This window comes from Globicephala melas, chromosome 2 (assembly GCF_963455315.2).
Source record: "Globicephala melas chromosome 2, mGloMel1.2, whole genome shotgun sequence".
Taxonomy (NCBI): domain Eukaryota; kingdom Metazoa; phylum Chordata; class Mammalia; order Artiodactyla; family Delphinidae; genus Globicephala; species Globicephala melas.
Window position 1 is genome coordinate 80,784,211 of NC_083315.2, and position 17,448 is coordinate 80,801,658.

General features: G+C 41.2%; 1 protein-coding gene across 1 annotated transcript in view; it reads left to right on the plus strand.

The window, feature by feature from the left end:
• Nucleotides 1-17,448, plus strand: part of MYO5C (myosin VC) — a 116,446-nt gene that overhangs the window by 69,228 nt on the left and 29,770 nt on the right. The window contains exons 26-33 of the mRNA XM_070044919.1: nt 1,071-1,164; nt 1,425-1,488; nt 1,571-1,651; nt 2,859-3,039; nt 4,435-4,528; nt 5,203-5,266; nt 7,555-7,723; nt 10,937-11,024. Of these exons, the coding sequence (XP_069901020.1) occupies nt 1,071-1,164; nt 1,425-1,488; nt 1,571-1,651; nt 2,859-3,039; nt 4,435-4,528; nt 5,203-5,266; nt 7,555-7,723; nt 10,937-11,024 (835 nt within the window). The remainder of the gene's footprint in view (nt 1-1,070; nt 1,165-1,424; nt 1,489-1,570; nt 1,652-2,858; nt 3,040-4,434; nt 4,529-5,202; nt 5,267-7,554; nt 7,724-10,936; nt 11,025-17,448) is intronic.

The window sequence follows — 17,448 nt, forward strand, 5'->3', positions numbered from 1 at the left end:
GGGAAATCATGTGGCTGCCCTTGGAGTACGGCACCAGTGTTTGTCACTCGTTTCCTCTTTGGTAGCTAAAACTATGATCCACACTCTCCAATGTGGTATATTAAGGAGATTAGTCTGATTTTCAAAGAAAATAAACCCATTGTCATCATGATACATGTTATAATAAGCCTGTAAGTAAATACAGATATGACTTGGAACATTTACTGAAGTGTTACCAGAAGTCGGGCTTGAGGGTGGATAGTCCTGGGTCCCCTGTCAGCTGTCCATGTGACCCTGAACGTGCCATGTAACGCTTATGCAGCTTCAGTTTTCTGATCTATAAAAGGTCATTCTACTCACCTTATAGACCTATTACAAGGATGAGGTCGTGTATGTAAAATGATCAGTAAATGCCAACTTGATCTCCCTTTTCACCCCCTGTGGAAACAAGAGCTTTAACCTTTAAACACTTAGGCTGACTGAGAAAATATTCAGGAAGGGTTACTCACCTCTGAACAGCTCCCATAGCTGCAGAAGACAAACCTGAGCTCACATGTGAATAGAGGCAGAATACAGCCTCTTCCCCACAACCAGAGCTGCCCCTCTTGGACCCGGATCATGCCCTCACTGCCAACTCCCAGACCTCCAGGGCATGCCCTGCCCCTGCCGCTGGGCCACGTCTAAACGTAGCTGGAGCCCAGACCCTTGACTTGGCCCACTTCCTTGCAACCAAGATTTCATCGTACAGTGAGAGAGCACTTATCCCCTGTGCTTGATTTCTCGCAGCTCCTTCCCCTCTCCCTCCCCTCCCCAAGCTTGCAGTAAGTACTTATTTTTTCCCTTTTTATAGTAGGGAAACTAATTCTATTGCTACAACCAAGTACATCTGGGAAGCACAGTATTTTAGATAGTTAAACAAGGTTTTAAGGCCAAGCCTTATGGGCAGCGATGGTTTAACAAGATTTTAACTGAGAAACTGCACTTAGGACAACTTGCACAGATAAATAATACAGTAATAGTGCTCCCTTTGTCTGATGTAAATCACGATAGCTGTTTTTTCTTCACCTGGTTCCATCATTGCTGGGATTCAGACAATCTCTGAGTTTGAAAAGGAGATAGAGCTACTTCAGACACAGAAGATAGAAGTGGAAAAACATGTGCAGTCCCAGAAACGGGAAATGAGAGGTAACGAAAATATGAGTCACTGAGTCCATTGGGGTGCAGGCTGAATTTATCATAGGTGTCGCTGTTAAGGCAGTGTGTCCTTTGATTGGTCTGAGGCTGGTTAGTTAGTTGGTTGGTGGGATAGCTGGTAAGTTAGTCAGCTGATGAGATGGTTAGCTGGAGAGTCTGAAGGGCTAGAGAACTGGGTCCTTAAAAAGGAAATGGGAAAAGAGAAATTAGGCAAAAATGTAATTTATACCAGTTGTGCCTTTTTCTCTCAGAAAAGGTGTCGGAAATCACCAAACAACTTCTTGAGAGCTACGACACTGAAGATGTAAGAAGCAGGTAATCATTTTTGCATTACCAAGCATTTAAAAAAAGGTAACACATGAAAGAGATGATTTTCTTACCCTCCTCATTGTTGCAGGCTCCCTCCGGAAGATTTGGAACATTTAAATGAGGATGGAGAACTTTGGTTTGCTTATGAAGGACTAAAGAAAGCAACACGGTGAGAAATTTCCCTCAGGTTCTTTGTGATTTTTCAGAGATAATGTACTATTGGAAACTCAAAAGTTTATCTTTCATAGATTTGATAGACAAAGTAAATTCCTTATAGTAGAATGGTCTAATAATCCCTGGAAATATGTCTTTGAAGATTGAGTAAATTAGTTTAATAATGAAGAACAATCTCTTTGTGGGATAACTGGCCAAGTAATAAAACCCATAACCTGTACAATGAAAACTGACTATATCAAATAAGTTAGCCAGTGTTGCTATAGATATATAAATATGTTTATTTATTTATTTATTTATTTTATCTTTGGCTGTGTTGGGTCTTCGTTGCTGTGCACAGGCTTTCTCTAGTTGTGGCGAGCGGGGGCTACTCTTCATTGCGGTGCGCGGGCTTCTCATTGCAGTGGCTTCTCTTGTTATGGAGCACGGGTTCTAGGCACATGGGCTTCAGTAGTTGTGGCACGTGGCCTCAGTAGTTGCGGTGTACGGGCTTAGTTGCTCTGCGGCATGTGAGATCTTCCCGGACCAGGGCTCGAACCCGTGTCCCCTGCATTGGCAGGCGGATTCTTAACCACTGCGCCACCAGGGAAGTCCCTATAGATGTGTTTAAATTTAAGGCGTTTGCTTTTTTAAAAATTAGTAAAGTATTTTTAGAGCAGTTTTAGGTTCACAGCAAACCGAACAGAAAGTACAGAGGTTTCTCATATACCTCCTACCCCTACACATGCACAGCCATTATCAACATCTCTCACTAGAGCATACATCTTTTAAAACTGATGAACCTACGCTGACACATCATTATCACCCAGAGTCAATCGTTTACCCTAGGGTTTACTCTTGGTGTTGTACATTCTATGGGTTTTGAAAAATGTATAATAACATGTATCTTTATCATTGTTGCATCACACAGAACATATTTTTTTAATTATTAGAGTAAAAATATAATTTTAATAATGTCCAAAATAAAATTTCTTATCATTAACTGCATGTTAACACCACATAACACTTCCTAACCAGCTAGAAGGAGTTTATAATTTTATGTTCCTAATTCCATAGCTTGTAACCTTGTGTACACAAGTAAACTTTATGTGCTTAGCGCCTGGCTCTTAATTGTGGGTTTTCATAACTGCTGCAGAGGTACACACTCAGAGTCATCAGCAGAATAAAGACTGCAGTTAACTTCTTGACACCTCCTCTAACAGCATTTTGGAGAGCCATCTCCAGTCCCAGAAGGATTGCTACGAAAAGGAGATTGAAGCTCTGAACTTCAAAGTGGTGCATCTAAGTCAGGAAATCAACCACCTGCAGAAATTATTTAGAGAAGAGAATGACATCAATGAAAGTATCCGTCATGAAGTCACCAGGCTAACATCAGAAAACATGGTATGGTCTCAGCTGCGGGCCCCAGTCGTGGCCATTATTCTGGAGATGTTATGCATTAGTGGAGTAAAATTCAGTGTCTCAGCTGTAAAACAGATTACATTTCCCAGGAGTGAAAAAGCTGGTTCAGAAGATAAAACTATAAAATTACCCCAGGCTGGAAAGCATTTTAAGAGGGTTTACCATAGGATAGGTCCAGATTCTGTGATGTGTGTGCTCTTAAATCTATCCATTTTAAATCTAGCCCAACCCCTTGGCAAGTAACAAAAAGCATTAAGGTAAAAAGGTACCTCTTGAGAGGGGTGTGCATTCAGAAGGTCAGTCGCCCTGCTCATGCCCTTCATCTCACTGTTTCAACAGCTTCCTTCTTCCGTGATGCCTGTTCTTCTCCACTGCCATTTGTCTCATCCGAGGGTTCCTTTCCACCCTCGTCTAAGTCTGTCAGCAGCACTTGGTGATGTTAATGACTCCCTCTCCCTCCTTTCTGTTCTGCTGGCTTCCAGGACACTGTGGTCTCCCAGGCTTCTCATCCCGCCTCGCTGGCTGCTGCTTCTCTCCTTCTTTACTGGTCCCTCTTCCTCCCCCTATAGCCTGGAAGCATTAGGAAGTCTCAGTGCTGTGTCAACACGTGAGCATGTGTGACCCTGGGCACAGCGGACGTATGGAACGGTAGTTAAGGACCTGCACGTCTTTGTTTATTCCTTGGGTGATGCTTTAATGAGGAATTTGCAGTGAAATCCAATTGCACAGTCAAACAAGTATTTTTCGTTTGGACTTCAGAGGCACGGGTGTTTTCATAAACTTGCACGATAGAAAAACTCTCCGTACGTGACTAGGGGTGGAAATGATGGACATTTAAACAAATATTAGCTAGACAAAGACAGAGGATTATGAAACATATTGGATCATTCCAGACCTCTGCTAACAGAGCCGTGCACAGCCTGGAATTCAGAGGGCACGGTAGAACCCCTTTGAGATGATTCTCCTGTTTCTAGATGAGGAGATAATGTCTCTGGGCCTGGACCAAAGAGACTGGCTGCCATTCCGTCACATCATCCCTCCCTCAACTCAGCAGAGAATTCCCGTATGCCTTCCCAGATGTATACTTCCTTCTCTCCAGGAGACCTTGGAGATGTGGAGGTTGTAGCTATGTGAGAACCGCTCACCCTGAGCATGCTGGTGTTTCTTGTGACTATATAGGTCTTGAGGTTAAAAAAAAAAAAAAAAAAAAAATTGCATCAATCCAGTCTATGCTTTGGCTAGCTCTCTTACACAACTATACTAGACGTATGTTCCATGGGGTTAATGACCTAGACAGTTTAGTTTGCTTCTGAGCAGCTCTGAGATTTTAAAGTTTATACGTGAAAGTATTCTAATATTTCTAATTCTTCTCTAAAGATGATCCCAGACTTTAAACAGCAAATTGCAGAACTGGAGAAACAGAAGCAAGATCTTGAAATCTGCCTGAATGAACAAGCTGAAAACATGAAAGGTAACTGGAACCCTCATGAAGCTGCTTTTAATGGTTTCCTGTATCCAGGAAATGACCAAAAAAATCATCATCAAACTGATTCTCCATGGAGTCAGGCAGGTGACATAAATGTGAGAAGTGGGGGCTTCCCTGGTGGCGCAGTGGTTGAGAGTCCGCCTGCCGATGCCGGGGACACGGGTTCGTGCCCCGGTCCGGGAAGATCCCACATGCCGCGGAGCAGCTGGGCCCGTGAGCCATGGCCGCTGAGCCTGCGCGTCCGCAGCCTGTGCTCCGCAACGGGAGAGGCCACAACAGTGAGAGGCCCACGTACTGGAAAAAAAAAAAAAAAAGTGAGAAGTGGGCTGGGTGGACAGTACATTAAGGTTCATGGCATTTAAAGGCGGCAGCTGCTTCCAGGGTCCGTTGATTGTTGGCAAGTAAGAATTCGGGCCCCAGTATTGCTTGATATTCCTATTTTTAAAGAAAAACCAGAAATCCAGGTTTTTATGTGAAATATCACAATTTTTAAATAATGGCTTGAAAAGTTTTTAAACACTGTTCAGACCACATAAAACCTAATCTGTAGCTGGGTACAGTTTAGAACCCCGATAACTGAAAATATGAAAATACGGCCAAACCCAAATCAGAATGCAGTGACATGGCCACCAAAGGACTGATAGTTCTTCTCATTATAGGAAAACTAGAAGAGTTGTCTAATCAGTTGAATCACAATCAGGAAGAGGAAGGAACACAAAGAAAGTAAGTATCATTGTGCATGTACCTCAGGTTCACGTTCATGTAATGCTTTTCTTTTCTGAAATTGTGGGTGATACCAAAGAAAGGTTATTAAACCAAAGAAGCAAGGTGTTAATTAAGATATATAATTTGTTAGCATTCAAGTGTGAGGAAAAGAAATACTTGTGTACACACACACACACCCTTCTCTGGGAGAGTGTATGAGAAATGAAACAAAACATTGGTTGCCTGCAGGGAGGGTAACTGGGTGGCTGGTGCATAGGGGAGGGAGGACACTTACTTTTCACTGTGTAGACTTTTATACCCCTAGAACATTATGCCATACACATGAATTATCTCTTCAGAAAAAATTGATAACATAAGATCATGTGAAAGAGAACAGTTTCTCTCTCAGCAGACCACTTAGGGTAAGGCTTAAAATCCATGTTGATAGAGAATCTTCATCGATAAACCCCCCAAATTACATCCTGACCAACAGAGGGCCTGGTAGAGCCTTGTGAGGAAAATGTTCTGCCACCAGCTTGTTGAGATACTTTTTAAAAAATGATGGGGTTTTTTGTTTTTTGGTTTTTTTTTTTAACATCTTTATTGGAGTATAATTGCTTTACAATGGTGTGTTAGTTTCTGCTGTATAACAAAGTGAATCAGCTGTATGTATACATATATCCTCATATCTCCTCCCTCTTGCTTCTCCCTCCCACCCACCCTATCCCACCCCTCTAGGTGGTCACAAAGCACCCAGCTGATCTCCCTGTGCTATGCGGCTGCTTCCCACTAGCTATCTGTTTTACATTTGGTAGTGTATATATGTCTATGCCTCTCTCTCTCTTTGTCACAGCTCACCCTTCCCCCTCCTCATGTCCTCAAGTCCATTCTCTACATCTATGTCTTTATTCCTGTCCTGCCCCTAGGTTCATCAGAACCATTTTTTTTTTAGATTCCATATATATGCGTTAGCATACGGTATTTGTTTTTCTCTTTCTGACTGACTTCACTCTGTATGACAGACTCTAGTTCCATCCACCTCACTACAAATAACTCAGTTTCATTTCTTTGTATGGCTGAGTGATATTCCATTGTATATATGTGCCACATCTTCTTTATCCATTCATCTGTTGATGGACACTTAGGTTGCTTCCATGTCCTGGCTATTGTAAATAGTGCTGCAGTGAACATTGTGGTACATGACTCTTTTTGAATTATGGTTTTCTCAGGGTATATGCCCAGTAGTGGGATTACTGGGTCATATGGTAATTCTATTTTTAGTTTTTTAAGGAACCTCCATTACTGTTCTCCATAGTGGTTGTATCAATTTACATTCACACCAACAGTGCAAGAGGGTTCCCTTTTCTAAAAATGTTTTTGAAGCTATTTTAATTCAATGCTTTTGTAATAAAATATAGATTTACTTATTTATACATAACTCAAGTTAAAATTACAGTTTTAGAGTTTCACACTCATTAGTAAGGTACCATTTTATATCCTAATGTTTTTCCATACCACAAAACATTGCTTATATCAAATAATATTTTTTATAGCTTAGATTAGATTGCAGTTTTGTATGGTAAAAATATTTTGTAAAACTTTATAATCTTCAGAGAAGTCAGTTACCCTGACTTCTTCACCGTGAATTTTATTCACAGTCATTTCTAAGTCATCCTCATCAGATTAAAATTGACTCCCATATTATTATTTAAATCATCCGAGGAATAGATGTCAAATTTGTCATCAGTGTTCCATTCCAATTTAAAAATCCTTGAGATACTTGATTTTAAGAACAGTAAATGGACACTCTATGTCCCACCCAGAGAGCATTTTTCATCATGTGACTTCTTTGGTAGGATTGGGGCCAAATGAGGACCCAAAACAGTAGGAAAGTGGTGAGCACCATTTTGGAACTCTTTGGATGGGTTTTTCTTCTCTCTCTGATCGCTGGGTTTTGGAGTACCTGTTCCCAGTCTTTTCACAAAGGAGACAATTATCGAGCTTTTGGTCATAAGGGTGTAAGTGGGTAGGGATGTCCTGTGGGAGCAGCCAAAGGGTGTAGGCAGGTGGGGACAAGAACTTCTCATCAGGTTAAGGAGACTGGAGCAGACGTGGACTTTTATACCTCACGAACCCTGGTCTCTTCCTCCCACTTTGAGCACTCCCCTATTCAGGTACCACTTGCTTTACACATGAAGTGGCCAAAGTATTTTGCCATCTTTGGAAATATCACTGCTTGCTGTGACAATGAGAGACACTTCCATGACGGTCAGACTGATACCAAAATTTCCTAATCCTTTTCTCAGAACCATAGGAGCCCCAAATGAAATGTATACCAAAGAGAAAGAGAAGCTGATGGATAAGATTCAAGAAATGCAGGAGGCCAGCGAGCACTTGAGGAAACAATTTGAAACTGAAAGTGAAGTCAAGAGTAGTTTCCGGCAGGAAGCATCTCGCCTCACTGTGGAGCACAGGGTGAGGAGTTTTGTCACTTGTTGATAAGTGATGCCTGCATATGCAGGCATCACTGAAGGGGGTCAGGCCATCTAAAGCATCCGATGAGCAGCATCTGCTTCCCACCAGAGCAGTCTGTTTCCTTATCTCAAAGGACAGGTGGTCTCTGAGGTTACAGCTGCCTCAGGGGAGCCTGGGGATTGACGAGGGCTGAGAGAGGACAGGTGGTGAGGACCTGAGCACTGTCCCATGGACGGCACCCATCTGAGATGACGACGCCCTGGCCCAGAGCACCTTGAGGGTGATAGGCTGATGTGTGACCTTCTCTGAGCAGAGCTTACCCCAACAAAGGCCTCTGCTTGCTTCTGGGGGTGTGTGCCCTTCCTGCAGTTTTCAGAGTCAAAATGTTCTTCTATGCAATGATCATGATAGTAGATGACTAACTTTTTTTTTTTTTTTTTTGTGGTTTGCGGACCTCTCACTGTTGTGGCCTCTCCCTTGGTGGAGCACAGGCTCCGGACGTGCAGGCTCAGCGGCCATGGCTCACGGGCCCAGCCGCTCCGTGGCATGTGGGATCTTCCCGGACCGGGGCACAAACCCGTGTCCCCCGCATTGGCAGGCGGACTCTCAACCACTGTGCCACCAGGGAAGCCGATGACTAACTTTTTAACTTGTGAGAGTCTTCATCAGATTGTCAATGCCCTTGTCAAAATGATATTTGGCAACTCTGTCAGCTTCTAGCCGTTCTTTTGAAATTTTATTGGTGTGTGAAACCCACAAGAATGAGAAGCACCGAAGTAGCAGACTGGGTGCTTTCCTGGGAGGTGGATGCTCACAGGCCCCTTCCTGGCCTGGCAACCTCCAAGACCATGACCAGGGGAGGGCTCACCCAGGCATTGGTCAGCCTGCACATGTCCACAGGCCCTGCTCCCTGTCCTCAGGGTCCCCCATTTCCTATCTCACAAGAAAAAAACATGGTAGGGTAAAATCACATTTTGCCATGTCAGGATTTAACTTTGAAGAGGAATCCACAGAGTTTAACATTTAATAGGAAGTAACACACTCCAGTCAGGGCACCTGGATGATGACCATCTTTTTTGAGGAGGGGTACAGCTTTCTCAGAGAATAAGTTTCTCAAATCACACTGGATAAGCAACTGCCTGCTAAATGTGAGAGGCTGTCCCACCTTCTGCCGCTGTGTCTGCGTGTGTGTCCCTGGGGTCTCAGCAGGAGCCAGTGGTGAGGGAGAGGGTAGGTGGGTGATCATGTGTGTTGCACATCTTGTCCTGTGTGAGCCTTCACTCAGCTGTGAGCATGTGGCTCTGGGTGTTGTCAATCCCTGAGTTGTGTGGGATTTGTGTGAGTTTGTTTCTGATGCTGCGGGAGGAGTGAGGTCCCACTCAGTGCCCCTCCTCAGGAGCCCCCCACCTCGTGTGTATGGCTCTCCTCCCAGGCAGGGAAGGGCTGGACCTGTTTCTTCCCCAGTGCATGGAGCTGGGGACCAGTCATATCTACGTGTTCGTTCTAACACACTATTCCTGAACCAGTCAGTAGCTTCAGTGTCACAAGTGAATAGATGAATATGCAACAAAAGAATATAATTTCTATATCTTAGGTGGCGATTTTGCCCACAAGTGAGACTAATAGTGTTATTAGTCACAGAAAAAATAAGTAAATAAAAGGATGTCCAACAGTAGTGGGTAGATTAAGTGATTATGTATCATATGACTTAGCCATTAAAATGACAGTTTGGTATAATATCAGTGACGGAGGGAAATATCTGCAATATAATGAGAGAGAAACATAGGATGTAAAACTTTACATGCAGTGTGACCCAATTTTATACAATGTATATGTGCCATATTAGGGGGAAAAAAACAATGAAATAAATCAAAATGTGAACAGTGATTTCCTCCAAGTTCTCCAGGATTGATGGGTAACTTTTTTATTATTAGATATATTATAAAATAAGCTGAAATAGAAAGGAAGAAACTGTACCCACCTCCCCACTTGTAAGGCCAGATAAAGTTCCTCATGTGTTTAACAGAGACACAGAACTGTAGTGGGGACAGGTGGCCACTGAGTAGACACAGCACAACTTCCCTTGGCTCTGAGAGTCACCCGAGAACCCAAGCTGCAGTGACTGACTGCGTGGTAGGCATTGCTGGAGCAGAGAAGCCTGAATCCTTTCTGTGTCAAAGCCCTTGGAATTCAGGAAGAACCTAAACACTCTCTGCCCTTTATAGGAAATATTTATAGGCATCCAAGACTCTCCTGGTTCTTGAGCCAAATTCAGCATAGGCTGGGCCACCCCCTTATCAGGAAGGAGACGCAAAGCCAGGACCCAAATCTCTGAAGTTTCTCCGCCTGCAGCTTCTGACATCCAGAGAGCCCATTTGCTCACATGCATATTTTTAAATTCTCTACAATGGGCATTACTTTATTAAGGGAAAATTAGATCAAGTTAACTGAGGTCTATCCGTACAATAGAATATTATTCAGCCACGAAAAGGAGTGAAGTACTGATACCTGCTATAGCATGGATGAGCCTTGAAAACATTATGCCAACTGAAAGAAGCCAAACATGAAAGGCCACACATTGTATGATTCCATGTATATTAAATGTCCAGAACAGGCAAATATGTAGACACAGAAGGTAGGTTAGTGGTTGCCAAGGGCTAGAAAGGAATAGGAGGACAAAGGGGTGCCAGCTAAAAGTTACATGTTTCTTTCTGATGTGATGAAAATATTCTGGAATTAGATGATAGTGATGGTTGCACAACTGAGTATACTAAAAACCATTGAGTGTACACTTCAAATGGGTGAACTGTTTGGTATGTGAATTATAGCTCAGTAAAGCTTTTATCAAAAAATAGGTTAAGGGGCTTCGTTGGTGGTGCAGTGGTTGAGAATCTGCCTGCCAATGCAGGGGACACAGGTTCGAGCCCTGGTCTGGGAAGATCCCACATGCCGCGGAGGAGCTAGGCCCGTGAGCCACAGCTACGGAGCCTGCGCGTCTGGAGCCTGTGCTCCGCAACAAGAGAGGCTGCGATAGTGAGAGGCCCGCGCACCGCGATGAAGAGTGGCCCCGGCTTGCCGCAACTAGAGAATGCCCTCGCACAGAAATGAAGACCCAGCACAGCCAAAAATAAAAAAATAAATTTAAAAATAAATTTAAAAAAATAGGTAAAGATGCTTCTGAGCTCATGTCCTTGTTTCTTTTGATTTCTGTAGGATCTTGAAGAAGTGTTAGACATGAAGGACAGAGTGATTAAAAAGTTACAAGATCAAGTGAAGACTCTAACCAAGACAATTGAAAAAGGTAGGAAAAATAACATTCAGTTTCCTATTTTTTGAACTTTCAGCTAAGGTCCACATGTGTTGACATGTTATTTCCTGATGTGGTCCAAAGAATTTGAAAACCAAAGGAATGGGTCTCAACTGGTGGATTTGGGGCTCAGTGATGGGCTAATGGAAGGATCCTTCAAGGCAGGAAGAAAGCTCACCACCTCTCAGATGATACCAGATATGCTCATGCAATTGTAAGGGACACCCTGGAATGACTGCTTTTAACCTCTTTCTCTGTTAGCTCTCTCCTTGTAAAAATGAAACTGTGAAAAAGTTTCAAATTTAATGGCTTTAAAATTTATTTCCTCTCTCAGTGACATGGAATCAATATCCCAGTTTCTATTAGAAAAAAGAAGTAGACAACTAAGAAGCTGGACAGCAGTCCTAAACATGGACTGAACTGCACACGGAGTGTCCTCGTGAGCTCCTGGGAAAAGGACCCTCAGCCTTTCTTTCCTTCACCCGCTTCATTTTTTTTTACATCTTTATTGGAGTACAGTTGCCTTACAATGGTGTGTTAGTTTCTGCTGTATAACAAAGTGAATTAGCTATACATATACATATATCCCCATATCTCCTCCCTCTTGCGTCTCCCTCCCACCCTCCCTATCTCACCCTTCTAGGTGGTCACAAAGCACTGAGCTGATCTCCCTGTGCTATGTGGCTGCTGCCCACTAGCTATCTATTTTACATTTGGTAGTGTATATATGTCCATGCTACTCTCTCACTTTGTCCCAGCTTACCCTTCCCCCTCTGCATGTCCTCAAGTCCATTCTCTCCATCTGCATCTTTATTCCTGTCCTGCCCCTAGGTTCTTCAGAACCATTTGTTTTTTCTTTATTAGATTCCATATATATGTGTTAGCACACGGTATTTGTTTTTCTCTTTCTGACTTACTTCACTCTGTATGACAGAATCTACGTCCATCCACCTCACTACAAATAACTCAATTTTGTTTCTTTTTATGGCTGAGTAATATTCCATTATATATATGTGCCACATCTTCTTTGTCCATTCATCTGCTGATGGGCACTTAGGTTGCTTCCATGTCCTGGCTATTGTAAATAGAGCTGCAATGAACATTGTGGTACGTGACTCTTTTTTTTTTTTTTAACATCTTCATTGGAGTATAATTGCTTTACAATGGTGTGTTAGTTTCTGCTTTATAACAAAGTGAATCAGTTATACATATACATATGTTCCCATATCTCTTCCCTCTTGCATCTCCCTTCCTCCCACCCTCCCTATCCCACCCCCACACCACCGAGCTGATCTCCCCGTGCTATGCGGCTGCTTCCCACTAGCTATCTGTTTTACGTTTGGTAGTGTATATATGTCCATGCCACTCTCTTACTTTGTCACAGCTTACCCTTCCCCCTCCCCATATCCTCAAGTCCATTCTCTAGTAGGTCTGTGTCTTTATTCCCATCTTACCCCTAGGTTCTTAATGACCTTTTTTTTTTCTCTTAGATTCCATATATATGTGTTAGCATATGGTATTTGTTTTTCCTTTCTGACTTACGTCACTCTGTATGACAGACTCTAGGTCCATCTACCTCACTACGAATATCTCAATTTCATTTCTTTTCATGGCTGAGTAATATTCCATTGTATACGTGGGCCACATCTTCTCTATCCATTCATCCGATGATGGACACCTAGGTTGCCTCCATGTCCTGGCTATTGTAAATAGAGCTGCAATGAACATTTTGGTACATTACTCTTTTTGAATTATGGTTTTCTCAGGGTATATGCCCAGTAGTGGGATTGCTGGGTCACATGGTAGTTCTATTTTTAGTTTTTTAAGGAACCTCCATACTGATCTCCATAGTGGCTGTATCAATTTACATTCCCACCAACAGTGCAAGAGTGTTCCCTTTTCTCCACACCCTCTCCAGCATTTATTGTTTCTAGACTTTCTGATGATGGCCATTCTGACCGGTGTGAGATGATCTCTCATTGTAGTTTTGATTTGCATTTCTCCAATGATTAATGATGTTGAGCATTCTTTCATGTGTTTGTTGGCAATCTGTATATCTTCTTTGGAGAAATGTCTGTTTAGGTCCTCTGCCCATTTTTGGATTGGGTTGTTTGTTTTTTTGTTATTGAGCTGTGTGAGCTGCTTGTAAATTTTGGAGATTAATCCTTTGTCAGTTGCTTCATTTGCAAATATTTTCTCCCATTTTGAGGGTTGTCTTTTGGTCTTGTTTATGGTTTCCTTTGCTGTGCAAAAGCTTTTAAGTTTCATTAGGTCCCATTTGTTTGTTTTTATTTCCATATCTTTAGGAGATGGGTGGAAAAGGATCTTGCTGTGATTTATGTCATAGAGGGTTCTGCCTATGTTTTCCTCTAAGAGTTTTATAGTGTCTGGCCTTACATTTAGGTCTTTAATCCATTTTGAGTTTATTTTTGTGTATGGTATTAGGGAGTGTCCTAATTTCATTCTTTTACATGTAGCTGTCCAGTTTTGCCAGCACCACTTATTGAAGAGGCTGTCTTTTCTCCATCATGTATACTTGCCTCCTTTATCAAAAATAAGGCGACAATATGTGCATGGGCTTATCTCTGGGCTTTCTATCCTGTTCCATTTACCTATATTCCTGTTTTTGTGCCAGTACCATACTGTCTTGATTACTGTAGCTTTAAGTAGTATAATCTGAAGTCCGGGAGGCTGATTCCTCCAGCTCCGTTTTTCTTTCTCAAGATTTCTTTGGCTATTCAGGGTCTTTTGTGTCTCCATACAAATTGTGAGATTTGTTGTTCTAGTTCTGTGAAAAATGCCATTGGTAGTTTGATAGGGATTGCATTGAATCTGTAGATTGCTTTGGGTAGTAGAGTCATTTTCACAGTGTTGATTCTTCCAATCCAAGAACATGGTATATCTCTCCATCTGTTTGTATCATCTTTAATTTCTTTCATCAGTGTCTTATAATTTTCTGCATACAGGTCTTTTGTCTCCTTAGTAGGTTTATTCCTAGATATTTTATTATTTTTGTTGCGATGGTAAATGGGAGTGTTTCCTTAATTTCTCCTTCAGATTTTTCATCATTAGTGTATAGGAATGCGAGAGATTTCTGTGCATTAATTTTGTATCCTGCTACTTTACCAAATTCATTGATTAGCTCTAGTAGTTTTCTGGTAGCATCTTTAGGATTCTCTATGTATAGTATCATGTCATCTGCAAACAGTGACAGTTGTACTTCTTCTTTTCTGATTTGGATTCCTTTTATTTCTTTTTCTTCTCTGATTGCTGTGGCTAAAGCTTCCAAAACTATATTGAATAATAGTGGTGAGAGTGGGCAACCTTGTCTTTTCCTGATCTTAGAGGAAATGGTTTCAGTTTTTCACCATTGAAAATGATGTTGGCTGTGGGTTTGTCACATATGGCATTCATTATGTTGAGGTAAGTTCCCTCTATGCCTACTTTCTGGAGGATTTTTATCATAAATGGGTGTTGAATTTTGTTGAAAGTTTTTTCTGCATCTATTGAGATGATCATATAGTTTTTCTCCTTCAATTTGTTAATATGGTTTATCATATTGGTTGATTTGCATATTTTGAATAATCCTTGCATTCCTGGGATAAACCCCACTTGATCATGGTGTATGATCCTTTTAATGTGCTGTTGGATTCTGTTTGCTAGTATTTTGCTGAGAACTTTTGCATCTATGTTCATCAGTGATATTGGCCTGTAGTTTTCTTTCTTTGTGACATCTTTGTCTGGTTTTAGTATCAGGGTGATTGTGGCCTCATAGAATGAGTTTGGGAGTGTTCCTCCCTCTGCTATATTTTGGAAGATTTTGAGAAGGACAGGTGTTAGCTCTTCTCTAAATATTTGATAGAATTCTCCTGTGAAGCCATCTGGTCCTGGGCTTTTGGTTATTGGAAGATTTTTAATCACAGTCTCAACTTCAGTGTTTGTGACTGGCCTGTTTATATTTTCTATTTCTTCCTGGTTCAGTCTCGGAAGGTTGTGCTTTTCTAAGAATTTGTCCATTTATTCCAGGTTGTCCATTTTATTGGTATACAGTTGCTTGTAGTAATCTCTCATGATCCTTTGTATTTCTTCAGTGTCAGTTGTTACTTCTGCTTTTTCATTTCTAATTCTATTGATTTGAGTCTTCTCCCTTTTTTCCTTGATGAGTCTAGCTAATGGTTTATCAATTTTGTTTATCTTCTCAAAAAACCAGCTTTTAGTTTATTGATCTTTGCTGTTGTTTCCTTCATTTCTTTTTCATTTATTTCTGATCTGATCTTTATGATTTCTTTCCTTCTGCTAGGTTTGGGGGTTTTTTGTTCTTCTTTCTCTAATTGCTTTAGTTGTAAGGTTGGGTTGTTTATTTGAGATGTTTCTTGTTTCTTAAGGTAGGATTGTATTGCTATAAACTTCCCTCTTAGAACTGCCTTTGCTGCATCCCATAGGTTATGGGTCATTGTGTTTTCATTGTCATTTGTTTCTAGGTATTTTTTGATTTCCTCTTTGACTTCTTCAGTGATCTTTTGGTTATTTAGTAGTTTGTTGTTTAGCCTCCATGTGTTTGTATTTTTTACAGATTTTTTCCCTGTAATTGATAGTCATGGTTGGATAAGATACTTGATACAATTTCAATTTTCTTAAATTTACCAAAGCTTGATTTGTGACCCAAGATATGATCTATCCTGGAGAATGTTCCATGAGCACTTGAGAAAAATGTGTATTCTGTTGTTTTTGGATGGAATGTCCTATAAATATCAATTAAGTCCATCGTGTTTAATGCATCATTTAAAGCTTGTGTTTCCTTATTTATTTTCATTTTGGATGATCTGTCCATTGGTGAAAGTGGGGTGTTGAAGTTCCCTACTATGATTGTGTTACTGTCGATTTCCCCTTTTATGGCTGTTAGCAGTTGCCTTATGTATTGAGGTGCTCCTATGTTGGGTGCATAAATGTTTACAATTGTTATGTCTTCTTCTTTGATTGATCCCTTGATCATTACGTAGTGTCCTTCTTTGTCTCTTGTAATAGTCTTTGTATTAAAGTCTATTTTGTCTGATATGAGAATTGCTACTCCAGCTTTCTTTTGCTTTCCATTTGCATGGAATAACTTTTTCCATCCCCTCACTTTCAGTCTGTATGTGTCCCTAGGTCTGAAGTGGGTCTCTTGTAGACAGCATATATACGGGTCCTGTTACTGTATCCATTCAGCCAGTCTATGTCTTTTGGTTGGTGCATTTAATCCATTTACACTTAAGGTAGTTATCAGTATGTATGTTCCTATTACCATTTTCTTAATTGTTTTGGGTTTGTTATTTTAGGTCTTTTCCTTCTCTTGTGTTTCTTGCCTAGAGAAGCTCCTTTAGCATTTGTTGTAAAGCTGGTTTGGTGGTGATGAATTCTCTTAGCTTTTGCTTGTCTGTAAAGGTTTCAATTTTTCTGTCGAATCTGAATGAGATCCTTGCTGGGTAGAGTAATCTTGGTTGTAGGTTTTTCCCTTTCATCACTTTAAATATGTCCTGCCACTCCCTCTGGCTTGCAGAGTTTCTGCTGAAAGATTAGCTGTTAACCTTATGGGGATTCCCTTGTTTGTTATTTGTTGTTTTTCCCTTGCTGCTTTTAATATTTTTTCTTTGATGTTAATTTTTGAAAGTTTGATTAATATATGTTCTAGCATGTTTCTCCTTGGATGTGTCCTGCATGGGACTCTCTGTGCTTCCTGGACTTGATTGACTATTTCCTTTCCCATATTAGGGAAGTTTTCAACTATAATCTCTTCAAATATTTTCTCAGTCCCTTTCTTTTTCTCTTCTTCTTCTGGGACCCCTATAATTCAAATGATGGTATGTTTGATGTTGTCCCAGAGGTCTCTGAGACTGTCTTCTGTTCTCTTCATTCTTTATTCTGCTCTGCAGCAGTTATTTCCACTATTTTATCTTCCAGGTCACTTATCCATTCTTCTGCCTCAGTTATTCTGCTATTGATTCCTTCTAGAGAGTGTTAATTTCATTTATTGTGTTGTTCATCATTGTTTGCTTTAGTTCTTCTAGGTCCTTGTTAAACGTTTCTTGTATTTTCTCCATTCTATTTCCAAGATTTTGGATCATCTTTACTGTCACTACTCTGAATTCTTTTTCAGGTAGACTGCCTGTTTCCTCTTCATTTGTTTGGTCTGGTGGGTTTTTACCTTACTCCTTCATCTGCTGTGTGTTTCTCTGTCTTCTTATTTTGCTTAGCTTACTGTGTTTGGGGTCTCCTTTTCACAGGCTGCAGGTTCATAGTTCCTGTTGTTTTCGATGTCTGCCCCCAGTGGGCAAGGTTGGTTCAGTGGGTTGTGTAGGCTTCCTGGTGGAAGGGATTGGTGCCTGTGTTATGGTGGATAAAGCTGGATCTTGTCTTTCTGGTGGGCAGGACTGCGTCCAGT